The sequence below is a fragment of the Ochotona princeps genome, chromosome 11 (assembly GCF_030435755.1).
Source record: "Ochotona princeps isolate mOchPri1 chromosome 11, mOchPri1.hap1, whole genome shotgun sequence".
NCBI lineage: Eukaryota > Metazoa > Chordata > Mammalia > Lagomorpha > Ochotonidae > Ochotona > Ochotona princeps.
This window is the reverse complement of record NC_080842.1, coordinates 71,606,101-71,629,516: the sequence shown is the minus strand read 5'-3', so window position 1 is coordinate 71,629,516 and position 23,416 is coordinate 71,606,101. Positions and strand designations below refer to the sequence as shown.

The window sequence follows — 23,416 nt, the reverse complement described above, 5'->3', positions numbered from 1 at the left end:
TGAGGTCCCAGGGTCCATGCCCATCTTGACCTTGGTCACTCAGCCCCTCTCTGTGGGACACAGCCCATGTGGTTGCCCAGGGGACCTCCTGGTGACTCTAAGGACAGCCTCCCTTGTCTGGTGATGGTCCCCAGTCTGGGAGGGGCAGCCTGACCTGGCCTAACCTGTGTCAAGGCTGTGCAGGTGCTCGCTGTGGTTGGAGCTGTACGTCCAGCCGGGGATGCTCAGCGTCTGCAGGTGCAGGTTCGGGGGCAACGTCACAGGTGCTTGCTGCCGGGGGCCTGGGGTCACTGGGTCTGTCCCTGGAGACAGACAGGGGGCAAGGAGAGGGTCTGTAGGCCACACGCTGACATCAGAGCTCCCTGTGTGTAGTCTCTGTGAGTCAGCCCGAGGCACCTGCTGGCCCCAGTGCTCAGCTTCCGGTTCCTTGCCCTTGTCACCACATCCTCCTGGTTTGGCATCTGTCAGCCCTCCTGCTCAGGCAGCACCCCGACCTGCTACTGCTACCTTTGCACCTGTAGCTGGATGGCCATCTTCCCTCACTGACTGGTCCAGAGCCAGGCCATCTCACCCTAGCAGGACCAATCAGAATCCTTCCCTGGGACCTCTGTGCTTGAAATCTGTCTGAGTTTGAGTTGCCTGTGAGTAGCAGACGGGGTTCTCCCGTAAAGGTGGCCCCAGAGTCAGCACAACTGTGTCTGTTAAGACCAGGTGGGCGCAGCAACATGGGCTTGAGTGGGCTCTGTTGGTGGCTAGGCCAGCTCACACTGGGCTTCCCTCAGCAGCAAGAGGAGGCCGGAGCTGCTATTGGTCACAGGGCTTCCTCCTGGCAATGTGATCCTCCGTGAGGAAGGGACCATGGCCGAGCAGGGGGCATACAAGACATACTCACTAGGGAAAGCAGGAGAATGGGAACAGGAGGTGGCCTGGGCAGGCAGGGCAAGAGTGTCCCAGAACACAGCCATAACCGTGAGAGCTGCCCAGCCTCAAGCTATCCCGTGGGCGTCCAGGCTCTAAGCCGCTGCCCCCTCAGAAGTTTGCAACTTCCAAACACAGGCCCTGACCTGATCCCTGGCTTTCCAAACCCACCATGCCCTGGGTGCCCTACCCCGAGTCCTGGCTTCCCCGCCTGGGGGCTGCCTGGGACGCAGTCACAGCACCTTGCAGCACTCACGACAGAACCCAGCATGCCCGTGCCCTGGCAGCATCCTGACTCTCCGACTCAAGCAGAGAAAATCTTCAGGGCATGTGCTCATCAGAATCTTACAAGTGAGCACAAATGGGAGAGTTTAGGGGCTAAAGACGAGGGTGACATCATGGTGCTTGCAATGGCAGCATGCTGGTACTGAGAGGCCGGTTCCAGGCTGCACTGTTTCCCATGCAGCTCCCTGCTGCTGGCCGGGGAAGCAGCTTGGACCCCTGCACCCGCGTGGGAGGCCTGATGGGGCTCTAGGCTTTGGCGTCTGCTTGGCCCACCCCTAGCTGCTGCAGCCATGTGAGGGGTGAACCGGTAAATTCAAGATCCTTCTCTATGTTTGAAACTCTGCCTTTCAAATAACGTAGAGAAACCTTTAAAAAATACATCTAACTGCTGGGCTTCCAACCTGGGGTAATATGGTGACGTGGCAGGAGGGGACAGAGGGGTGAGGGGTGGCAGCTTCGATCTCAGTGTCCGCTTGATCCTAACAGTGTCCACCCCTTCCTGGTGTCTGCAGCCCCTTGCAGCCCCCAGAGTGCCCGGCTCGCCTGGGGCAGAGGTGACACGTACTCTGTGAGGGGCTGCTTGTGCCAGCCAGCTCTCTCAGCAGCACCACAGGCCTGTGCTGCAGGGCCAGGCTGCTCTGTGGGCGCAGGCCGGTGGTCACCGACCTGGGTCCCAGCAGAAGCCACAGCACTGGGTGCACAACCGAGGTGTCATTCAGCGTGAGATTGTAGCCCAGGTCCCAGGCCAAGTTGTTCCACAGCCGCCGATGGAGCATGACCTGCGGGAAGAGACCCCGCCTCACATCTGGCCAGGCAGTCACCAGGGGGTGGGGTAGGCCAGACCTCTTAACCGTACCTCCACCTGCCCGTCACCTGGACTGGAGACACCGTGTGCCCGCTCCGCCAGCAGCACCAGCCTGCTCCTGGTGTCCTGGATGAAGGCCGACTGAACCATGGGGTAGTAATTCTGCAGAGAGAAGCGGTCCCATGTGGCAGTTGGGCGAGGGGTGAGGGGGCCATCCCAGCCAGATCTCCACCCCACGTGCACAGATCCAGGTCCCACTGCCAGGATCCAGGCCCCACACTGAGACACACCAGCCCAGGTGGGCAGATCCCTCCCCAGTCAGAGTGCAAGGGTGCAACTGGTGGGCATACCCGGGCGAGGGCGTTGGGCACATGGGAGCGGGGTGGCCTCCGCTGCAGCTGGTAGCCATTGTTGTCCGAGTAGAGCACTTGCTGGCTGTCCAGGTCAGTGCTGGTCCTCAGTACCACCTCACGGTTCAGCTCCAGGGGTCCCACACGGTACTCCTGCTCTACCCGCCGGCACAGTAGCTCGCCAGTCCCGCCTGTAGGCATGTGGGCGAGCCGCGAGTGGATCACGTACGCGGGTTCCCAGTCAGAGGTGTTCCTGCACAAGAAGGGGGCATCTGTAGAGATGGTGCCGGATCCTTCTGGATGCTACTTGCTTACTGCAGGCAGGGAGCATGCTCAGAGGGCTGAGCTGTACAACGGGCAGAGCTTGGTTGCCTGATACCATGAAGTGGCCACGCTGGGCCCTGTGGCCCACACCTGCACCGCTGGCAGGTGGAGGACACCAGGGTCTGTAGCAGACAGGCAGCCCCTCTCACTCGAGGGACACCTGCCATGCGCCAGGTTGCAGAGGTGGGGAGGCACCTGTAGAAGTACTGTCGGATCTCGGTCACGAGCTTGCCCGCCACCAGCTCCAGTTCCACGGCTTCCCACGCAGGCACAGCGCTCTGGTTGGGTGCGAACATGTAGTTGTCGGACACGGGGCCCTTCCCCACGTCCCCATTGACATGGTACTCCAGCAGGTCCTGCACCAGGCGCACTGTTCGGTTACCGTGGCTGCCATGGCGAGACAGAGAACACATGATGTTCCACACATGCTCCTCGGGGGGCCATGCCAGGCACACGAGCCCCCGCCTCGGCGCTGGCTGCCAGGCACACGAGCCCCCTGCCTCGGCGCTGGCTGCCAGGCACACGAGCCCCCTGCCTCGGCGCTGGCTGCGAGCCCGGAGGGAGGGGCAACGTTCTCCACACAGCCCGGGGAAGAGTCGGGGGACACGCCTGGGGCCAAGTACAAACCCAGCCCTTCAGACCCCATCCAGGGTGACAGGCACTGCTGAGCACCAGCAAAGGGTGCCACTACGCAGGCGTGACCACACTGCCCCAGGCCAGTTCTGGAGGGAAAACCAGGAAAAGGGGGGTTTGTGCTGTGTTGCAGCACATCAAGTGCTACCTGTGAAGCTGGCATGCCATGTGGGTGCAGGTTTGAGTCCCCACTGCTTCATTCCTGATCCCTATGGCTGGGTGGGCAGGCAGGTGGATGAGGGGTGGAGAGGGCTGACTGGGTGGGACGTGCTGACAGAGGCTGCTCTCTGCCGAGGAGAGATCTGTCTCCTTGTGGAGGGCAGGTGGCGCAGGCGGCACGCCGTGCCTCACCTCTCCCGAACGCTGTGCAGCAGGCCGGTGTCCGCGTCCAGCAGTACGGTGTAGCACTCATTCCCTACAGGGACCAGGCGCCCGCGGCTATCCCGGCCCCTCCGCCTGCGGCCAAACCGGCGGGTGACAGCAAGGCGCGTGGTTGCCTGGGCCTCTGGGACAGGCCTGAGATGGTAGTCCCGGTGACTGAGGCCGGGGACCGTGGTCAAGATGAGCAGGTCATAGGCGGACGGGACCTTGGTCGAGTTCTGCACCTGTAGGGGCCAGGAGCTAAGTTTCTCAGGAACCCAGCCGCACGTCCCCCACTCCCCAGGAAGGGGTGCTCACCACTGCTGTGGCACTGGCACGGGTCAGCCCAGGAGAACCCTCCAGCGACCAGCAGGTGGCTGTTGGGTGCCCAGGCTTGTCTCCCAGCTCCTTCAATTTTCAGTCCCACCTGATCCTCTCAGCCTTTCCGTGCTAGAGACCCCGCCCTGCCTGATGCCTCCACCTGGATGTCGCCCAGCCCTGCGCCCTCTGGAATCCCCCACCAAACGAGGCCCCTGGCCCCACCCTCTGCCCCAGGTCCCCCTGCTCAGATGCCTCGGAGCCTCCTGCCGTCCCTTCCCATGTGGTTACAGCCACCTCTGTGACACCTCCCCAGTGCTCCCCACACCCACCCCTGTCCCCACCACCTGGTCAGGCCTGCTCCTCCCTCCCCGCCTCGCCCTGCTGCTGGCTCCAGCCTTGAGCCAACCTTGCAATCCCACCGTCCCCCAAGGCCACCTCAGGTTAGCCGCCCTGGTCTTGGCCTGGCTCATGGACATTGACCCGGACAGGGAGGCAGCTGGCTGGCTGTGTTCCTGAGTACAGCCCTCCACCCCCATCCAAGGGGTACTTCCTGTCCGCCCCTGTGCGCCTCTCCCCTGCCCACCATCTGCAGAGGCTTTTTTGGTAATCTGTGCTTTCCACAAACCTTGTGAGCACCAGACAGTGTCGGCGAACGGCAGGAGTTCCCTGTACACCCTGGCAGGCTGGGGAGTCAGTACCTGTGCCGGCACCGGGCGGCCCGACTCATCTGTGACGCTGACTCCGGAGAAGCTGATCGTCAGGGTGATGATGGTGGTGACTGTCCAGGCCAGCGGGTTGTACACCGAAGCAGTGTGTCCTGCAGGCCCTGTGCCCACACACAGAGTGGGCTCACTGGGGCAGACCCAACAAGGGGCCAGCGGGGCGGCTCTCACAGAGATGCTGTGAGGCACTAAGTCAGCTGCCACATGAGCACTGCAGCTTAGTCAGCGCTCATAAGGCTGGTTACTCCTTGCTTGAATGCTGACACCAACCCTCATGGAAGCTGCTTGCCCCAGCTCTTGGCCAGGACAGATTAAACAGCCCAGCTCATCCAGTTCGCACTCCCTCCCAGACAGGGCCTGTGGCGTCCCCACCTGAGCCGGCTGCTGGGGGCCGGAGCTGGTCCGAGATGATGGAGGCCATGAGCTTGTGCACGCCCCGCATGCCGGCAGTCAGGTGCTCCACGTACATGTCCCTCACCGCTGGGGACTCGGTGCCAGTGATGGCGTCATGGTGCTGCACCTGCAGCAGCCCCCAGGGCAAGGAAGAAGGGGCTCAGGCACCCACTGTGCGCTGCCCGATGCTGAGCCATCTCGCAGCACAGCAAAGCCAGGAGCTGCTGATGGTCTGGGGGGACCCCCGTCCTCTGGGCAGAAAATGTGCGTCCTTCCCATGACCACTCTGGGCTAGGCGAGCAGCAGGTGCGTTCCAGGCATGCACCAACCAGCACACACCCCTAGCAGGGAGACCCTGGCCCCACAGGAAAAGCTGTGAGCCCCGTATGTCATGTCCCAGTCATGAGCCGGGACAGGCCTGCTTTGTCTCCATACAATTTGCAATTGCAGGTTCGGAAAGGACTGGCTGGGTGGCAGCCACTGTAACAGGTAGGTGATGTGAATGATGCTACCTGACCGACCCGCCACCTTCTTGGGCCAGTGTGTAGCCATCACGGTCATCACCATCAGACAGGGAGGCGAGGGGGACACTGAGCGGGCAGTCCTGTGCCTGAGATCCCACGGCCAAGTGTGGACATGGGAACCGGGGTCTGGCCCTACGTCATCTGCTCCTGGAGGGAAGCTAGTGAGACGCCGCAGCTGGAGGCTGCACAGCCTGGACCACAGGGGACCTCGGGAGTCTGCTCTGTGCTGGGAGGACTTGCGGGGGCCGTGGGGGGACGAGGACCGTGCATGGTCCACAGCAGTTACCTCTGAGACAGCCCAGCGGAGCTGCTGGAGCTGCTGCAGGGCCCAGGCCGGGTCCAGGGTGCCGGTGGGGGCCGGCCACATGGCGCGCGTGAACATGGACTCGCCAGCGGACAGCAGGGCACTGGCCTGCCGTGCCAGCCCCTTGAGCGCGCTGCGTGATGTGTAGAAGCCCGTCCAGGCCTGAAACGGTTCTATGTGACAACAGACACGGTGAGCCCCTCCCTCACCCTACTGGTAGGTCTGGGGAGACCCTGCCCCAAGTCCTCCGTCCTGGGCAGAAAACACGCTTCCTTTCCAAGACCACTCTGGGAAGCCCAAGCCTGCAGGGGCTTCCCAAGGGTGCAGGCTGCATGGGCGGTGGTCACACGGCTCATGGCCCAGGCAGCGCAGGGCTGTCCAGGGAGCCCCCATCAGAGGCTGGGGCTTGTGCCAGGCTGCGTGCTGCAGAGCCATGGTCAGACACGAGCTCAGGATGGGGCTGGAAGACAAGGATGGCCATGAGAGGAAAGAGCAGGAGGCGGCCAGTACCTAGCTGGACAAGCCCCCAGGGCAGGGTCCCTCCAGCAGCACCCCGAGGTCGGGGGGAGGAGCTGGGGCCCCAGGAAAGAGGGGGCAGCAGGAAAGGGCAGTGGTCTCCCAAGCACCCACTTCACCTATGACACAAAGGGGGTTCAGGTGTCACCGTGGGCCTGGAGCCACTGCAGTGCAGGGAGGAGATGCGACCCAAACCCAGGTGTACATGCAAATCATGGCCTGTTGCTGTGGGGGTGTTGGGGGATGGGAGGCCTAAGGGTGGCTGGCATTTTTTGTCTCTGCCCAGCCTCAGCTCCCTCAAGGTTCTCATAGGCCAGCAATGCCACGTCCTTCACATGCCCCTTATGGGTGACCTAGCACCTGCTGCAAAACCTCAAACCCTCCTCCTCCTCTTCTGGGAGGGCGGCACCTCTTGACGCCGTTCAGCTACAGGCAGATCAGCCCTCTCTTCCCTTTACCCCCTGCGCACCGGACACGGGGTGGGGCAGGACGAGGAGTGGGGATGGCAGCCCTGGGTGGGCAGAAGGTCCGTGCCCTCCCTGGCACAGAAGTGCCAGCCCAGCGCGGGGTCTCGTACCTGAGGAGTAGGGTAGGAAGTCATGGTGGTCACGGACAGCCCAGGTGATGTTGAGGGCGTGCAGGGCCCGGAAGTAGTCAGCCAGCGTGGCATACTGTGCCGTGACCCCCAGCTCAGCGGTGTGGCTGTTGATGTGTGCCAGCAGGGGGTCCATGTTGGCGAACTGCACTGAGGCGTTGAAGAACTGCTTGTCGCACCCCTGTGGGCCAGATGGGAGCTGGGTTCTGTGCGTCTGGCTGCAGAGCCCCGCAGTGTTCACACCGTGGTGGCCAACGAGCAGTGAGGGGGAGGGGGCACAGCTGGAGCCTAGCAGGTGTCTCTGCACCAACTGTGTACAACAGTCATGGCCACGTGCAGGTGGGTCTGGGCACTGACCCCACGCCTTCCTCCCCCTCTTCCTGAGGAGCTGTGTGGCCTCAGCCCAATGCCTTGAACCCTCTGGGCCTCAGTCAGACTGCCTCCCTGGCATGGCAGGGCCAGGTAGCTGGATGGTGCCTGGCATACAGCTGGTGCCTACTAAAGGGTAGTGATGAGAGTGACATGTCCAGCCTATTTCACAGACCACCAAATCAAACTCAGAGCGCACTAAGGACAGTGAGGACCGAGGGAGGGGGACGGATTGGGCCCACGTGTTGCGATGGTAGGAGGGGGTGCTGGCTGGAAGCTGGAGGCCAGCACAGGTAAGAGGGGCCCCGGGGGATGCGTGGCAGGCTGGAGCTTCGAGAGAGGACAGATACTGGCCAGTGTGGTCCTCGGCACCGGGCTGGGACAAGTTGGGATAGTGGGGCCTGGCATCCTGCCTTACCCAGGGCCAGAGGATGTGGGGTGACCGGAACCAGGCGGCTCTCTGCTTCACATTGGCCACTAGGGCCTCAGCATAGAGCTGGATGTTGGCCGGGGTGACGGGCTCGCTCATGTTGGGATACACCCCATCCCGAGGTGGCTCTGGGAAGACGGCCACACCATTCCAGTAGAACCCTGACCTGCAGGAGGAAGACCCAGAATCCCGAGGTAGTTGGGGCTGGAACCCAGGCACCCCGTGCACCTGCTGGGCCCCAGCCCATCCGCAGCTGCCACAGGGAGCTCATGGCTGCTGCTCTCCCCACACCCCCAGGGCAATCCGCCCTCTGAGCTGGGATTGCACCGTCCCCAGAGGCCTGGGGCGAGACAGTCCTCTCCTTGGCACAAAACTGAAGTGGAAGGGCCCAGCACAGCAACCTAGTGACTAAAGTCCTTGCCTTGCATGCACTGGGATCCCATATGGCTGCTGGTTCATGTCTGTCCCAGCTCCCTGCCTGGGGCCTGGGAAGGCAGTCGAGGACGGCCCAGAGCCTTGGGACCCTGCACCCACGTGGGAGACCTAGAGGAAGCTCCTGGCTCCTAGCTTTGGATTGGATCCGTTCTGCCATTGCGGCGATTTGGGGAGTGAATCACTGGATGGAGGATCTTCCTCTCTGTCTCTCCTTCTCAGTATAGCTGACTTTCCAATAAAATTAATTAAATAAATAAAAAAAAACCTGAAGGGGCGGTCTTACATTTAAATTGTCTAGGAAAAATCATTTTAGTGTAACATTTTACTTATTTTACCCCGATTTAATATCATCTATTTGATATGCAGAGTGATAGTGACAGAGCATGAGTGAGTCTGTCCATGTGCCGACTACTCAAGCGCCCCTACCGGTCAGGCCCGGGCCAGCCTCCAGCTAGAAGCCCGAAACTGCACGCATGTCTCCCACGTGGGTGGCAGGGTCCCAAGCACTGGAGCCACCCACTGCTGCCTCCCCGGGTACGTCAGCAGGAAGTGAGGGTGCCAAGGGAGGAAGCATCCCGAGCGGGAGAATTAGCCCGCTGCCCAGCGCCCGTCCCTGACACAACACCTTCAAACCCACGTTCCTTCCTGCCACCCTCGGGAGACTCAGATGGGGTTCCTGAACCCACGGCTGTCTGCTGCCACCATGTGGACACTTCAGAGTCAATGGGCTGCATCTGTCACGGGCCCAATTCTCCTTGATGGCCGTGGGACGCTGTGTGGGTCACTGCCCGGTTCTCCTGTGAAATACAGCTTTGGAGAGTCCTGGCAGCGCTCTCACAGCCTGCCTTGGCCCACCTGCGGATCCTGGCACTCGCGCCCCCACTGTGAGCCCCACCACAGCCCTACTGGGGGTGGGGAAGAGATGCGTTAAGGGTCTGCCCCCACTGAGAATTCCTTGCTCCACTCAATGCCCCCTTCCCCTGCCGCTCCACTCCCAGCTGCACCAGCGGGGCACTCCCCTCTGCCAGCTCAACCCAGGGGGCTTCACCTCCCTGCAGAGCCCACAGCACTTGGTGTTGGAGCTGGGCACTGTGCCCTGCAGTTGCCACGCAGCCCGCCCTGTGAGCTCATCGGGGCTGATTGTGTGACGTGGTGTTTAGCCCTGGGGACCATGAGCACTGCCACCTTGTACTGAGCGGGGACCCCCTGCTCACCAGCCCCATGAACGGGGGAGATAGCAGGAAGGGACCCCACCACCATGAGGAGCAGGGGTCCTGTTCCCAGCATCTCCTTCCCAAGCCTTTCCTCCTCCCATGCCTCCAGCCTGTTTCCTCAGGATCCTGGACAGTGGACAGACCCTCAGGTCAAGGCCCTCTGCAAACAAAGCCAGGTATGGGTCGGGGGACACCGGTGGGCAGAGGCAGGGCAGGTGTTACTGTGCCGGCCAGTAGGGGTGACGGGGACCCAGGGTGTGGGTACCTCACAGCTCCAGGGGGTAGGCTACAGCTCCCCCTTCACTCCAGCAGGGCTCAGGTGTCTTGCAGGGGTCGGGGGCCAGGCCCAGGGCTGGCAGGGATGGGCAGGGTCAGGCTGCGAGGCTCGGGGAGAGCTGACCAAGCTGCTCGTCCTGTCATCATGTGTGGGTCCCACAGGGCTGGCACCAACTCCTGCATCCCCCCAGGTGCCTGCTGGGGTCCTGGCTGCTCAGCCTTTCTGAGCCTCAGTTTCATTTGTGCAAGGGGCGGGGAACACATGGGCGGAAGCCACTGGGCCCAGGTCCCCAGCCCCTGGGGGCGGGCGGGGCAGCTGCCCTGGGACACGCACCTGTTGGAGAAGGGGATGTGGGAGGGGGTGCAGTAGCTGTACTGGTCCATGACGTGCGTGAAGATCTGCTGCTGCTCCCGCAGCGACGGGGACCCCCGCCACACGAACTGCAAGCCCTGCAGGTCCCGGGGGACAGAGCGATGCTCCACCTCACTCAGCCGTTCAGCACACGCTGCCGCAGAGGCTTCCTCCTGACCCTCCCCCCACCACATGCCTGCTGTCTGCTCCAAGGGGGTGAGGGGTGTCTACCCCTGGGCCCCAGTTCAAAGGCACCTACTGTTTACAGCTGCTCTCCTACCAGCAGCCAGCAGGCCTGGAGGGTCCCCGAGGAGGCCCAGGGATGGCCTCAGGCCATGCCCAGCCTAGCTGCAGGGCAAGAAGCAGTCTGCAAAAGCAGGCAACCCGTAGCTCTGTGAGAAGCGAGTTGAGCAGGGGAGACAGGGCACGCCAGCACAGCAAACAGCAGGTGGAAAGGCAGGGGTGGGCCAGGCTAGTAGTCTGTGCAGCTGCCCAGGGCTCGGACACGTGTCTGTGGCTTCGCAGAGGGCCAGGGCAGGCTGAGGGTGGCGGCAGGTGCGTGCACCACCCACCTGGGCCTCCTGCATGGCGTCCTTCAGGTCGTAGTCAATCCGGGAGATGAGGTGGGCATTGAAGCCAGCCAGGGCAAAGAGAGTGGGGGTCGTAGCAGAGGCACCAAACGGATCGACGTGCCAGGAGAACTGGGGCCGGATGCCAAATGTCTCATACAGAAACCCGTGTCCTTCTGTAAAACAATGGGGTCTTGCTGGTGGGTAGCAGGCTGGGCCTGGTCCCGCGGCCCCACTCACCTGGGTGCCCCGGGGAGTGCTGGCCACCAGGCCAAGTAGGGGTGGGTGGTGTAGGGGAGGGTTTTATCAACTAACTGCCTGCCTGCCTTCCTTTCTTAAGATTTATCCATTGTTATTAAAAGGCAGATTTACAGAGAGAAGAGACAGAAAGAGCTTCTGTCCGCAAGTGGTCACAGCTGGTCCAAAGCTAGGACCCAGGAGCTTTCTTGAGGTTTCCCATGAGCCAGGAGTTTTCTGGGAGTTTCCCACACAAGTGCAGGGTCCCAAGGCTTTTAGCCACCCCCCACTGCTTTTCCAGGCCACGAGCAGGGAACTGTATGGGAAGTGGAACAGCTGGGACACGAACTGGAGCCCATGGGATCCCAGTGCATGCTCGGCAAGGATTTAGCCACTAGGCCGTCGTGCCAAGCACCCCCTGCCCCCTTTTCTTTGTAAGAACTCATTTATTTTTATTTCAAAGACAGAGCTATGGAGGGGAGATTCATTCCACAAATGACTGGAACAGGCAGGGCTGGGCCAGGCTGAAGCCAGGAGCCAGGGGTGTCCTCCTGGAAGTGACCTCGTCGATGTGGGTCACCCATGTGGGCGCAGGGCCCCAAGCACTTCAGCCACCCTCCACTGCTCTCACAGGTGCATTAGCAGCGAGCTGATAGAAGCCCTGATACAGTACACTGGCATCAAAAGTGGTGGCTTAACTGGCTTCGCCATAATGCCAGCCCCTCATTAGTCACCATCCTTGTATTAAAGCACACAGACATGCCCCGCACTCTCGCACCCACTTGTAAGGGAAAACGCAGCTCAGCAGTGACAGGCGCATTCACAGTGACATGAGGCCTTCGCTGCCGCCGTCTCCAGAACTTTCCCACCTGCCTGGCCAAAACCCTTCCCGCAGTACACCGGTTCACCCTGCCGCCCCAGCCCCTGCCAACACACTCTGCATTCCTCTTCTTGTTTGAAGGTTTATGTGTTTATTGTGTCAGCGGCACAGTGACACAGGGAGGGAGAGAGAGCCGAGCACTTGAGCGCTTGAGCCATCCTGCCAGGGTGGGTAGAAGCAGGATGCTGGGCCCGCAGGTACAGCGGGGCCTGGAGCCCACGTGCTCTGGCACAGGCTGTGGCTCAACTTCACTTCTGTCTCAACACAGGCCGAATCCCCCCATCACAACTGCTCGGGTTCAGGGGCCGGCATTATAGGGCAGCAGGTTAAGTTGCCCCTGCATGCCAGCATCCCATAAGGGTGCGGCTTCAATCCCAGCTGCTCCACTTGGATCCAACTCCCTGCTAATGGACCTTGGAGAGCAACAGAGGATGGCTCAAGTGCTGCGCTTGCACCCCTGCACCCAGGTGGGGGTGCCAGGAAAAACCCCTGACTTCAGCTTGGCTCAGCCCCACCATTACAACCACTTGGGGAGTGAACAGCAGATGGAAGATCTCTCTCTCTTCCTCTCCCTGCCCTTTAAATAAATAAATAAATAAGTAAGTAAGTAAGTAAGTAAGTAAATAAATAAATAAATAAATCCTTCTGAGAAAGCGTCATTCCTGGGGTGAGAGTAAGGCAGTAACAATGGAAAAGCGACTGCCTGTCCTCCAGGAGTCCCGTCCTCGCTAGGGGTCTCCAGGACCCTTCCTGATCCTGAGTGACAGACCCCATGTTCACTGTGGGAAGTGGACACACAGGTGTCGAGGCCACTCCTAGCAGGGCTGTATCATGCCCAGTCCTGCTCTGCACCCCCCAACAAAGCACTTGTGGGACAGACCCTGCTTGAACCCTGGTCACATGAGATGGATCAGTGTTTGGTGTGATGGTTATGTTCATGCTTGCCTCCCCACTGGAGCACCTGGCTCGCTGATGTCCCTGCCTGTCTCCCCATTGGAGCACTTGACTTGGAGATGTCCCTGCCTGTCTCCCCACTGGAATGCCTGACTTGGAGATGTCCCTGCTTCCTCACGGCAGCACCTGGCTTGGGTCCTGGCTCCCTTGGTCCCCGTCAGCTCCATGTTGATGCACATGCCAGGAGATGGCGTATGGTGGCCCAAGCACTTCAGTCCCTCCCCACTGCGGGCGTGGAGAAGGACTTACATGGTGCTCTGGGCTCCTGGCTACAGCCGGACACTCTCCTGGCTGCTGTAGGAATTTGGGAAGCGGTGAGAAAAGTGCCCCCACTGTAAGCATGCAGTGGAGGGTTTGTGGTGACGTTGCAGATGGCGGTGATAACGGCAGTGCTGGCAGTGGTGACGGTGACGCCGGGGGTGAAGGCAGCCATGATTGACTGAGGGAACCATACACTCCACCAACATCAACACCCCTCTGAGGGAGCGCACACCACCACCAAACTCTTCAACAGGAAACTAAGGCAGGGTGCAGCAGGATGTCCAGGATGTCCAGGGTGTCCAGGATCACGGGGCTGGGAGGTGCCAGAGCCCAGATGCACCACTCATGGGTCCCTGCTCTTGCTCCCTGCCCAGACCGGGCATGAGCAGGGTACAGCGAAGCCCCATCCCCACCCGTGGGGTTCACACTTTTGGGCCCAGCCCTGCCGGAGGGGCCCTGGGGACGGGCAGGGCAGTCTGACCTGAGAGCTGCAGGATCTGGTCATCCAGGTGTGTCACTGCCTCATCGTGCATGACCTGGCCCCCGAGGACAAACTCCAGGCGTCCCTCCTGCACGAGCTGGCGGACCTGGCAAGGGGCCGAGAGGAAGGCCAGGCTGAGGCTCCCGAGCGGGGCAGGGCTACAGCACCCCACCCTGGCTGGGTCTGCAACAGCAGATGCCGGTTGGCCTCCCACTCCACCCTCCACACCTAGAAAGCATCTGGCCCGGGCCAGCATCACGGTGTACTAGCCCAAACCTCCACCTGCAGCACCAGCATCCCATATGGCCGCTGCTTATGGCCTGAAAGGCAGTGGAGGACGGCTCAAAGCCTTGGGATCCTGCACCTGCATGGGAGCCCTGGAAGAAGTTCCTGGCTCCTGGCTTTGGATCAGTTCAGCTCTGGCTGTTGCCACCATTTGGAGAGTAAACTAGCAGATGGAAGATCTTCCTCTCTCTCCTTCTCTCTGTAAAAAATCTACCTTTCCAATAAAAATATGTAAGTCTTGGAAAAAAAAGGTTCGTAAGGGCAAAAGACATGGGTGGGCCGGGCCGGGCTGCCTTGCTGTCTCCAGGTTGGCCTCCGGGATTTTGTTCTACAGGGCACTAGTTCAAACATTAAACACAAACCTTTGCAGCATGCCAGGATGCAGCAGTGAACAGAGCAGACAAAACTTCCTGCCTGTAGGCTGCTGTGCCAGGAGGTTCCTGCAGCTCTGCAGGTCTAGGACATACTGGCCACACCTCTCGGTGGCAGAGCAGGGCAGGGCACAGACCACTGTCCAGGTACAGAGGTGGGAGCCATCCAATCCTGGATTGGCAGGTCTCCGGTCAGACGTACTCGGCTCAGAATCCACCCTCTGTTGGTTATGTGATGTGTGATGGTGGGCCACTCTGTTAGTTTAAAACAGTTCGAGTTCTAGTTCATATGTTTTTATGGTATTATTTCACGCAGCTAATTCCCACAACCTGGTTCTTTACCATGAGCTGAAAACACCAGATGCAATGAGGCATCTTAGGAGGTTTATTCCAGCGGGGCAGGAACAGGACAGCGTGGTGGGAAGGCAAGGAGGAAGGCGAGGCAGGGGTGGCAGGCCAGAAGGATAAGAGAGAGAGCCCACCTAGGGGCTTTTTTGTCACTCAGGTGAGCCCACAGGGTGTGGGGGCGGGGATTGAGAGGCATTGAGGGCAGGCCTCAGGGGATTGGTGCCTGAGACTGTCACAGGTGATTGCCTAAGAATGATTGGTACGTGGGCAGAGCTGGGGAAGGGGCTGGAAGATTGGGGGTGGGATTCTTAAGTGAAAGGCCGAGTTACAGCTGATTGGCGGATGGCTGGACTGGTGCGAAGGTATATTCCATTAGATTCTACGTAGAGAAGAATAGGTGATGTATAGATAACAGATCCTTAACTGCCCTGGACATTAGGAAAAAGCTTTAGAAACTTACAAATGAGACCTGAAAGTACCCTGATTCCCTCTTAAAGGGGTCACTATGGTCTTTTACCTCAGAGACCAGGAGGGGATCCCATGGCAGAGCAGGATGAGAGAGGTGTGTGCCCCTGGTTCCAGTGAGACCCCCGGAGGCCTCCCAAGTGCTCTTTGTTGCAGTTGCAGATACGACGGACACTTCGCCAAGGATCATCAGAAAGGACACCCCGGGCCATGTCCCAACTACCAAGGAGGTCATTGGAGATCCGACTGCCCCTGAAGGCCAGGTACTTCAGGTCAGTCATTTCCCACTGGATCTCCCACATGGGACGGAAGCAGCCCAGGAACCTGCACAGGCTCAAGGCCGTCCATGGATCTCAGTGACACCCCGGAGCAGCACTCAAGAGCCCCGGGTGGTTCTCACAGCGGAAGGGAAAACTAAGTTTTCGTCTGGACATTGCCTTCTCTGTCCCAGCTAGCTTTGGCTTCTTCCCTCTCTTAGTGACCGTCAGGGTCTCTCAGGAGCCCCAAATTAGCTCCGGTGACAGATAGAAATCTAGACGCTCAGAAAAGAAGCTTCTCTAGATAACAGTTAGCCTGTAACTGCTCAGCCTGCATCACTGACCCGATGTGTTTGCCATCCCCCTCTTCGGTTTTTACCAGACTTCACTGAGGTAGGATACCCTCACTGCCCTAAGGCCGACTTCATGTCTTCCTCATTGGCCAAGTTATTTGGGATCTCTGAGCTCATCTACCTAAGATTGATGTGTTCTTCAATTGCCAGTACATGGCTTGTTAACCTATAAATTAGTAGATTGCTTGCCTCTGCCTTGAAGTATATAAAGTTCTGTGAAAATCTTGTTAGAATATTAACTGCTGGGTTATTGTAAATGAAAACTAGTTTAAATCTGTGCCATCTACAATGTGACTGGTAGGTCTGTAACAGAATGTTTTAAGTGCTATGCTTTATGTTCTAGGCTAGATGTCTTCCTGAAACTCTTAGGGCTTGCAACAATTGGTAAAGTATAATTTTTTAGAAAAGTCTAACATTTGCCTGTTCCCTAGCTAGATTCAAAACTGCTATAGCATTTTCAAATGTCAAATGCAATAACTGTTAAGGTTAGTCAACCTGTCCTGTGATGAGCTTATATTCTGATGCCACATGCTAATCCTTTCATTGTCACAGCACTTTCATACGACTCAAAAGGTTGATGTGTTCCATTGCATTCATTGGGTATGTTTCAAAATTTGGGATTTGAAGTAGTTAAGCTACACTGATATAAATCTAGTCCATAGTTTTAAACTAAAGTAATGTTTACTCTGAAAGGTTGAAACCTGACAATTCTTTTATATCTAAGCTTGAAAGCCCAAGTATCCCAACTGGGTTTCTAACTGAACTCATGACATGTTAGGTTGGGAAAGATTATAATTATCTTATATTTTGTTATCTAGACTTCAACAAAGAGAAGTCTTCAAGTGCCAGGCAGTACTTCAGATACCTGATGACTTCTGCCTTCCACCAGGAACCTCTAGAGCCCCCTACCTCTGCTGTTACTCAACAACGCCCCCTTTCAGCTGGAAGCAGCTAGAGTGATCGCAGTCCCTTTATGCCTGCGAACAGTTGGGGTTCATTCCTCTGTTTGGAAACGTGAGGAGTCAGATGGGATGATAGGCAGTCAGGGTCTCTGGTTCCTTGGTGAAGCTACATTGTCTATGTTGACCATTCAGGAATAATGAAGAATCAATGGGCCCGGCGGCGTGGCCTAGCGGCTAAAGTCCTCGCCTTGAAAGCCCCAGGATCCCATATGGGCACCGGTTCTAATCCCGGCAGCTCCACTTCCCAACCAGCTCCCTGCTTGTGGCCTGGGAAGGCAGTTGAGGACGGCCCAATGCATTGGGACCCTGCACCCGCTTGGGAGACCCGGAAGAGGTTCCAGGTTCCCGGCTTCGGATCGGCACGCATCGGCCCGTTGCGGCTCACTTGGGAGTGAAACAATGGATGGAAGATCTTCCTCTCTGTCTCTCCTCCTCTCTGTATATCCGGCTTTCCAATAACAATAAAATCTTTAAAAAAAAAGAAAGAAAAAAAAGAATCAATGACCAAAGTTCAAGAAGGCCTGGCTAAGAGAGGAAGAACTCAAGCCACCTTTTCCTGTGTCATCTACTCAAATGTAAAATATTTTTTTCTAATTAAACCATTAACCAGTTTCTTTTGCAGGATGAGGAGCGTCCCTCCATCTCCCATTCCTCCCGCCAGGCTGCAACCACTGCCAAGAGAAAACTCAGCTTGAAGAAGCCATAGAGAACAACGCCCCTCTCCTTTATATACAACAAAAGGGAGGAATGGAAGGAGTTATTCGAATACCCCACCCCGGACCCGGCGCCATTTCCTCTTCCTCACAGCTCACAAAATTCACGCCAGTCCAGCCATCCACCAATCAGCTGTAACTCGGCCTTTCACGTAAGAATCCCACCCCCAATCTTCCAGCCCCTTCCCCAGCTCTGCCCACGTACCAATCATTCTTAGGCAATCACCTGTGACAGTCTCAGGCACCAATCCCCTGAGGCCTGCCCTCAATGCCTCTCAATCCCCGCCCCCACACCCTGTGGGCTCACCTGAGAGACAAAAAAGCCCCTAGGTGGGTTCTCTCTCTTATCCTTCTGGCCTGCCACCCCTGCCTCGCCTTCCTCCTTGCCTTCCCACCACGCTGTCCTGTTCCTGCCCCGCTGGAATAAACCTCCTAAGATGCCTCATTGCGTCTGGTGTTTTCAGCTCATGGTAAAGAACCAGGTTGCGGGAATTAGCTGCGTGAAATAATACCATAATAATACCGTAAAACATATGAACTAGAACTCGAACTGTTTTAAATAAGTAACATACTCTTGCCTTCTCTGAACCTGGAATATCTGAGAAGCAGGGAACCAGTCCTATTGCCCACTAAGCAGAAGTGGCCGTCAAATGTTGGGTTCCCTGTCATGGTTATACAGGCTGCTGGGAGGCCAGACCAGGGGTGCTGGGGTCCGTGAAGTGGACGTGGGGGACATGAAGGTGTGAAGAGTATTGTCCCATTGCAGGCAGGGCTGCAAGGAATTTCCCGCTGCATGGCAGGCCAAGTGGATGTCACCAGAAGGCAGCTCCACCCCTCTTTGCATGGACACCGACCGCCCTGTGGAATTCTGTAATCCATTCAGGCATTGTCTGCTGCTGTGGAGTTGGCTCTTTACTACCAATGTGAGCTTGGAGGTTAAAGTCTTGCCAGAGGGCTGTCTGGGCTGTCCCCAGGACCTTATGCTAATCAAGGGACCTGCATCCTCGAGGGCTTCATTCTTTCCTTGATCTTTGGGTTCTTTGAGATACATTTCATCCCTTAGCCGATTCAAGGTTGAGTTGTAGAATAAGAATTGTAGTAGGGACTTGTATCGAGAGTTTTTAGGTGAATTAGCAGAATTATTCTTGGATATACCCACTTGTGCCAGAGCTTGTGAGGGTTTCTGTATAAATAAAGGGGACAGCTTTCTAGCATTGTCCATTATGATCCTGAAACTGTAGTGGTCTGTTTCTTCTTTACACCTAATCCATGCACCCTGCGTGAGTTCTGAACTCAGCTGGAGCTGGATCCGGCATGGGGGGCCCTCCAGCAGGTCTGGGGGACCCCACTTGGTCTCCTGGCTCTGCCGACTGCAGCAGGTGGCTCAGCATCTCTGAGCTGCACATTTGGTCACTGGCACCTGGAGCTGCTGGTGAGGTTCTAGGTGCTGCTGTCTGGCCCCAAGAGTGCAGGTGAGGGGCTCGGGCAGAGCCTCGTGGGGAGTGCCCATGCTGGGGGCAGTGCCTATCAGCCCCAGCAGTTGTTGCCTCTGGGGGTGGGGCTGGGGCACCCAGCCAAGTTGATGGAGCTTTGCCAAGATTTCCTCCATATTCCTGACCTTGACCCTAACCCAAAGCTTGGACTTTGCAAAAACCCTGAGTCAGGGTGGTCTCTGGGCCAGTTGATGCCTAGCAACAGCTGGGGCTCTGGGCCCCAGTGAGTTCCCATCGCAGGGGTTGAGGGGGACCAGGAGGCATTACCTGGTGTTTCTGCTGGTCAGAGGCCACACGGTCCCACCACAGCCGGAAGAACTCCTGCTCCACAGCGATGAATTTGCGCTGCGGCCCGCGGGTCAACTCCTCTACCACGGTGCTGTAGACGTTGGCTGCATATGCCCGCATGCTCTCCTGGAGGGGGTGTGGCAGCATCAACTCCAGGGCTGGCAGGAGGGACCCCCCGAGTGGAGCAGAAGAACTCCAGCGGGATCCAGCATCGCCGCCCAGGCAGACGCAGGGTGCACCTGCCCGTGGGGCTGGGACTCTGCTGTGGAGGGGCTGCCCGCCTGGGGAGGGCAGAGCTGAAGGAGGAGAGGTGTTCAGGGGGCTGGGGCTGAAGTGGAGAGGCCAGGACTTGAACCGGAGCCCATATGGAACGCCGGCGCTGCAAGCAGTGGCTGTCCCTGATGCATTACAACACCTGCCCCTCTTTTCCTTCTAAGCCCCTTCCCCAGGGCACCTCAGGAGCGGAAGCCACACTTGGCACTCAACTCTCCCTCCTCATTCCTCCTGTCCTTCTATGAACTGTTTTTGGATTTGTTTTTCCTCCTTCCCAGAAGACCTGGGGGAAGCCGGCTGTCTACCCCAGGAGCTTAGGAGGTCAGAGCTCTCCTCTTTTCTCTTTCTGCGTTCATCATTCATTCATTAATTCACAGAGCACCCCCACAGGACAGTGAGGGACGCCAGGGGGGAAGCTTAGGGAGGCCCCAGCACATGACTTCCAAGTTAACAGGGAAGAAGCAGTGACTGAACCCCAAGTCTGCCTGGGAGGAGGCAATGGGGCTGGTGGGGTCACAGTCAGTGCAAGGATCCTGAGGCTGGGGCGGGGCTCTTGGGGTGCTGGGCTCCAGGGAGGTGAGGCAGCTCTGCCCCCTTCAGGGCCATGGGGAACAGCTGGCTGCCGCTGACCTCCAAAAGTGAGGGTGACTGCTGGATGCCCTGTAGCCCAGCTGACTGGCCTCTCCGGGGATCAGACCAGTTCTGGGGGGCTCCTCCGACCTCGGAGGTCGGCTGTTGCCACTGGGCAGGTGGGCAAAGGGAGGCTTTGCCCGAGGTCCCACGGAGCTGAGCCTGAGCCCAAAGCCTGTCTGTAGGTAGAGGGCCAGCCTCAGGCGCCTGCCAGATTGTCACCTGACACCCACCTGCCAGAAACCAGTCCACTCCCGCCGGCCCCAGGCCGGACTTGGGAAGGAGGTCACCGCTGTCAGCTTGAGCATTCCCCCCAGGGTGCGTGCCACCAGACAGAAAAAGAAACCGAGGCAGCGACCCACTCCCCAACCCGCGGGGCGCAAACCCACCCGGGGATACCCCTAGGCCCCTACCTCGACCGTGTAGACCCAGCCCACGTCCATGTGGCTGTGGGGCACCACGAAGACGCGCACGGGGCCAGCGCCCCAGGTGTCCGGTGGCCGCAGCAGCAGCAGCAGCCACCATAGCAGCGGAGGCTCCATCCGGGTGGCAGAGGACGGCGGCAGCAGCGCGGGCGGCCGCTGTTTCCGGCACCCGGTGGGCCGGGGCGTGCACTGGCCACTTGCTCCGCCCCTGGCCCCGGCTTCCGGGCCGTCCTCTCCGCCACCTCCCGGAAGCTCTGTGTTCGCGCGCGTCCCCGCTCCCGCAGGCGGTCTGCGGCAGCCTCCCTGGCCCTCTGCCTGGGGGTAGCGAGATCCGAGCCGGTTAGGGAGGGAGGATCGTGGCTTTTGTGCTAAGGCACCCTGGTTGGGGAGCATTTGGCTGGTCTGGGCGCCCACAGAGAGCCAGGGGCCTGGACCAGGGTGGGAGGACTTCCCCAATGGGATGGCTGGGTGGTGGCCACCTGGGTCATCTGCAGCTCTAACAGTCACAAAACCAGGGAACTGGATAGGAAGTGGAACAGCCAGGACTTAAACCAGCACCCAAATGGGATGCCGGCTTAACATGCCACAGAGCCAGCTTCATCCATGAATATTTATAAAATGAGATATTTTGCTACTATGAAAGAGTGACAGATTTCCATCAACAGGTTCACTGCCTAAATGGCCACTACAGCTGGAGCTGGGCTGAGTTAAAGCCAGGACCCTGGAGTTTATTCCAAGTCCTCTGCTGCTTGCCCAGCGATCTGGGTTGGACGTGGAGCAGCTGGGACTAGCTAGAGCTCATATGGGATGCTGACATTACAGTGGCAGCTTAGCTGGCTGTGCCGTGTCTGTTCCGTGCCTGCCTGCTTCTCCTCCCACACTCAGGCCCGTGGCTCTGGCTCCCACCTGCTGTGTGAGTGGCAGGGCCAGTGCCTGGTGGGATGCCTGCTGCTTGATAGTCACATTTTCACATAGGAGCTGTTGCAATGGAAACTTAGGGCTGTCCAGTGCCTGGCCGCTTCAGGCTGCACCCGAGACTGCTCCGGAGAACTGCAGGTGGAGCTGGACAGCAGAACCTACAGGCAGTGAGGCTGCCGAGTCCTCCTCGGGGCTACCCACCAGCTGCACCTGCAGTGCCAAGTCCTCACGGCGGATCCACAGGCAGGCACAGGCCGTGGCAGGCAGTGTCTGTGCCCACAAGCTTGAAGGATCTGGTTTTTGAGCAGAGTAAGGATGGGAGTAGAGGCAGAACAGGGAGAGAGAGAGAGAGGAACGTCTCCTGCCATTGTGTGTGACAGGAGGGGACTGCAAGGGAACGGGAGGTACAAGACGAACGAGGACCAGGGAGAGGCCGGGCAGGGGAAGCGGGCAGCACACCCAGGCAGGAGAGCCACCTACATGGGGTGTGTCACAGGGCAGTGAGGGATTGGTGGATAGGATTGTTGGCGCTGCAGGGGAATGGCAGGTGGGCGGGGATTAAGGGGAGGGGCTGCAAGGGGGAGTGGGTCAGTTGTCATATATGGCGCCATGAGGTTACAGCAGATCGGTGGGAATAGGATTACCAAGTTACAGTGGATTGGCAGACGACAAAATTTGAACATAGAAGGTATGTGAATTTTTTTTTAAGATTTATTTATTTTTATTGCAAAGTCAGATATATACAGAGAGGAGGAGAGACAGAGAGAAATATCTTCTGTCCGATGATTCACTCCCCAAGTGACCATGACGGCCAGTGCTGCGCCGATCCAAAGCCAGGAGCCAGGAGTCTCATCTGGGTCTCCCACGCAGGTACAAGGTCCCAAGGCCTTGGGGCGTCCTCCACTGCTTTCCCAGGCCACAAGCAGGGAGCTGGATGGGAAGTGGGGCTGCCGGGATTAGAACCGGCATCCATATGGGATCCTGGCACATTCAAGGTGAGGACTTCAGCCACTAGGTCACGGTGCCGGGCCCAGGCGTGTGAATCTTAAGGAAACCAATGTAGGGGAAGTAGATAGTACCGAGTCCAAGATGGCGGGGGCCTTCGGGGCCGATGTTCGAGTCTCCAGTGCAGGAAACCTAAGCAGTATAGGCCCGGGCAAGGGTCCCTCCTAGCCACATCAGCTTGTGGTGCACACCAAATGCAGGAGCACTTGGTCAAACAGGAAGGCCGAGTGACATAGAGTCCCAGCAGAGTGTGAGCTTGCTTCTAAAATGTTCCTTGCCACCACACACAGGATGCTGCAGGGACAAGCCATCCAGGATGCGTGTGCATTGCACGGAGGAGGAGGCCGAGGCGCAGCATGGAGACTGTGCACACCAGGCCACTCAGCCAGCGCGTGGCGGGGCTGCGTTCACCGCCCCAGCTGGAGCGGGAGCCTGTCTCAGGCTCCTCTCCGAGACTCCTTCTCCGGCTAGGAGCAGCCTCCTCAGCACAACCCCGATTTCCAGCCTGTCCTGGGCTGCACTGCCGCCTCTCCCCCTCCAGCTGCACTCCCAGGAGGACCCAGGGCACGAGAAGGGCCCTTGGCAAAGCCTGGGGGAAGGAGGCTGCTTGGCTTGCTCCTTCAGGTTCTGTGGTGGCTGCCGGAGCTGAGCCCTTTGAGTGACAGCCCTGTAGGAGCTGTGTGGGAGCAGATGGCAGGCAGCTGTAGGATTAACCCTATTACTGGCACACCAGGCACAGCTGGGCACCTGCGGAGCCTTCGTCTGCCTGCTGCTCACTCAGGGCAGGTACCACAGGCCACCCACTTCTACATGAGGCCTGGAAGCCACTGCCCTGCTGTCTAGCTGGCTGTGGGCCAGGGCTTGTGGTCTCAGCATGATCAGAAAGGGGAATATAGAGACTGCCCATGGACGCCTGGCTGGTGCTTGCTCCCCCAGCCACAGCGAGGGAGGAGCCACACAGCAGGGCCAGCACAGAGCTGGGGCCTTGCAGGACACAGCCCTGCCCAGGCCAGGGTCCCTCCTGCCGCCCTGTGTCATTTGGCAACTGTGGCTTTGATGCTCAGGCAAAGGAACATTCTGCACTGCCCTGAGCCCCACGTCCTTCCCCTCACTCCCCTGCCC

The 23,416-nt window shown here is 58.7% G+C and overlaps 1 protein-coding gene across 1 annotated transcript in view; it reads right to left on the bottom strand.

The window, feature by feature from the left end:
• The window catches only part of MAN2B2 (mannosidase alpha class 2B member 2), a 133,889-nt gene that overhangs the window by 3,036 nt on the left and 107,437 nt on the right, over positions 1 to 23,416 (bottom strand). The window contains exons 2-17 of the mRNA XM_058670312.1: positions 20,360 to 20,493; positions 19,023 to 19,169; positions 13,509 to 13,614; positions 10,699 to 10,871; positions 10,109 to 10,224; positions 7,838 to 8,015; positions 7,033 to 7,231; positions 5,922 to 6,112; positions 5,091 to 5,238; positions 4,695 to 4,822; positions 3,667 to 3,920; positions 2,878 to 3,069; positions 2,359 to 2,611; positions 2,060 to 2,170; positions 1,769 to 1,982; positions 165 to 302 (exon numbers count right to left, since the gene is read on the bottom strand). Coding sequence (XP_058526295.1) covers positions 165 to 302; positions 1,769 to 1,982; positions 2,060 to 2,170; positions 2,359 to 2,611; positions 2,878 to 3,069; positions 3,667 to 3,920; positions 4,695 to 4,822; positions 5,091 to 5,238; positions 5,922 to 6,112; positions 7,033 to 7,231; positions 7,838 to 8,015; positions 10,109 to 10,224; positions 10,699 to 10,871; positions 13,509 to 13,614; positions 19,023 to 19,169; positions 20,360 to 20,488 — 2,677 coding nt within the window. The 5' untranslated portion in view covers positions 20,489 to 20,493. The remainder of the gene's footprint in view (positions 1 to 164; positions 303 to 1,768; positions 1,983 to 2,059; positions 2,171 to 2,358; positions 2,612 to 2,877; positions 3,070 to 3,666; positions 3,921 to 4,694; positions 4,823 to 5,090; positions 5,239 to 5,921; positions 6,113 to 7,032; positions 7,232 to 7,837; positions 8,016 to 10,108; positions 10,225 to 10,698; positions 10,872 to 13,508; positions 13,615 to 19,022; positions 19,170 to 20,359; positions 20,494 to 23,416) is intronic.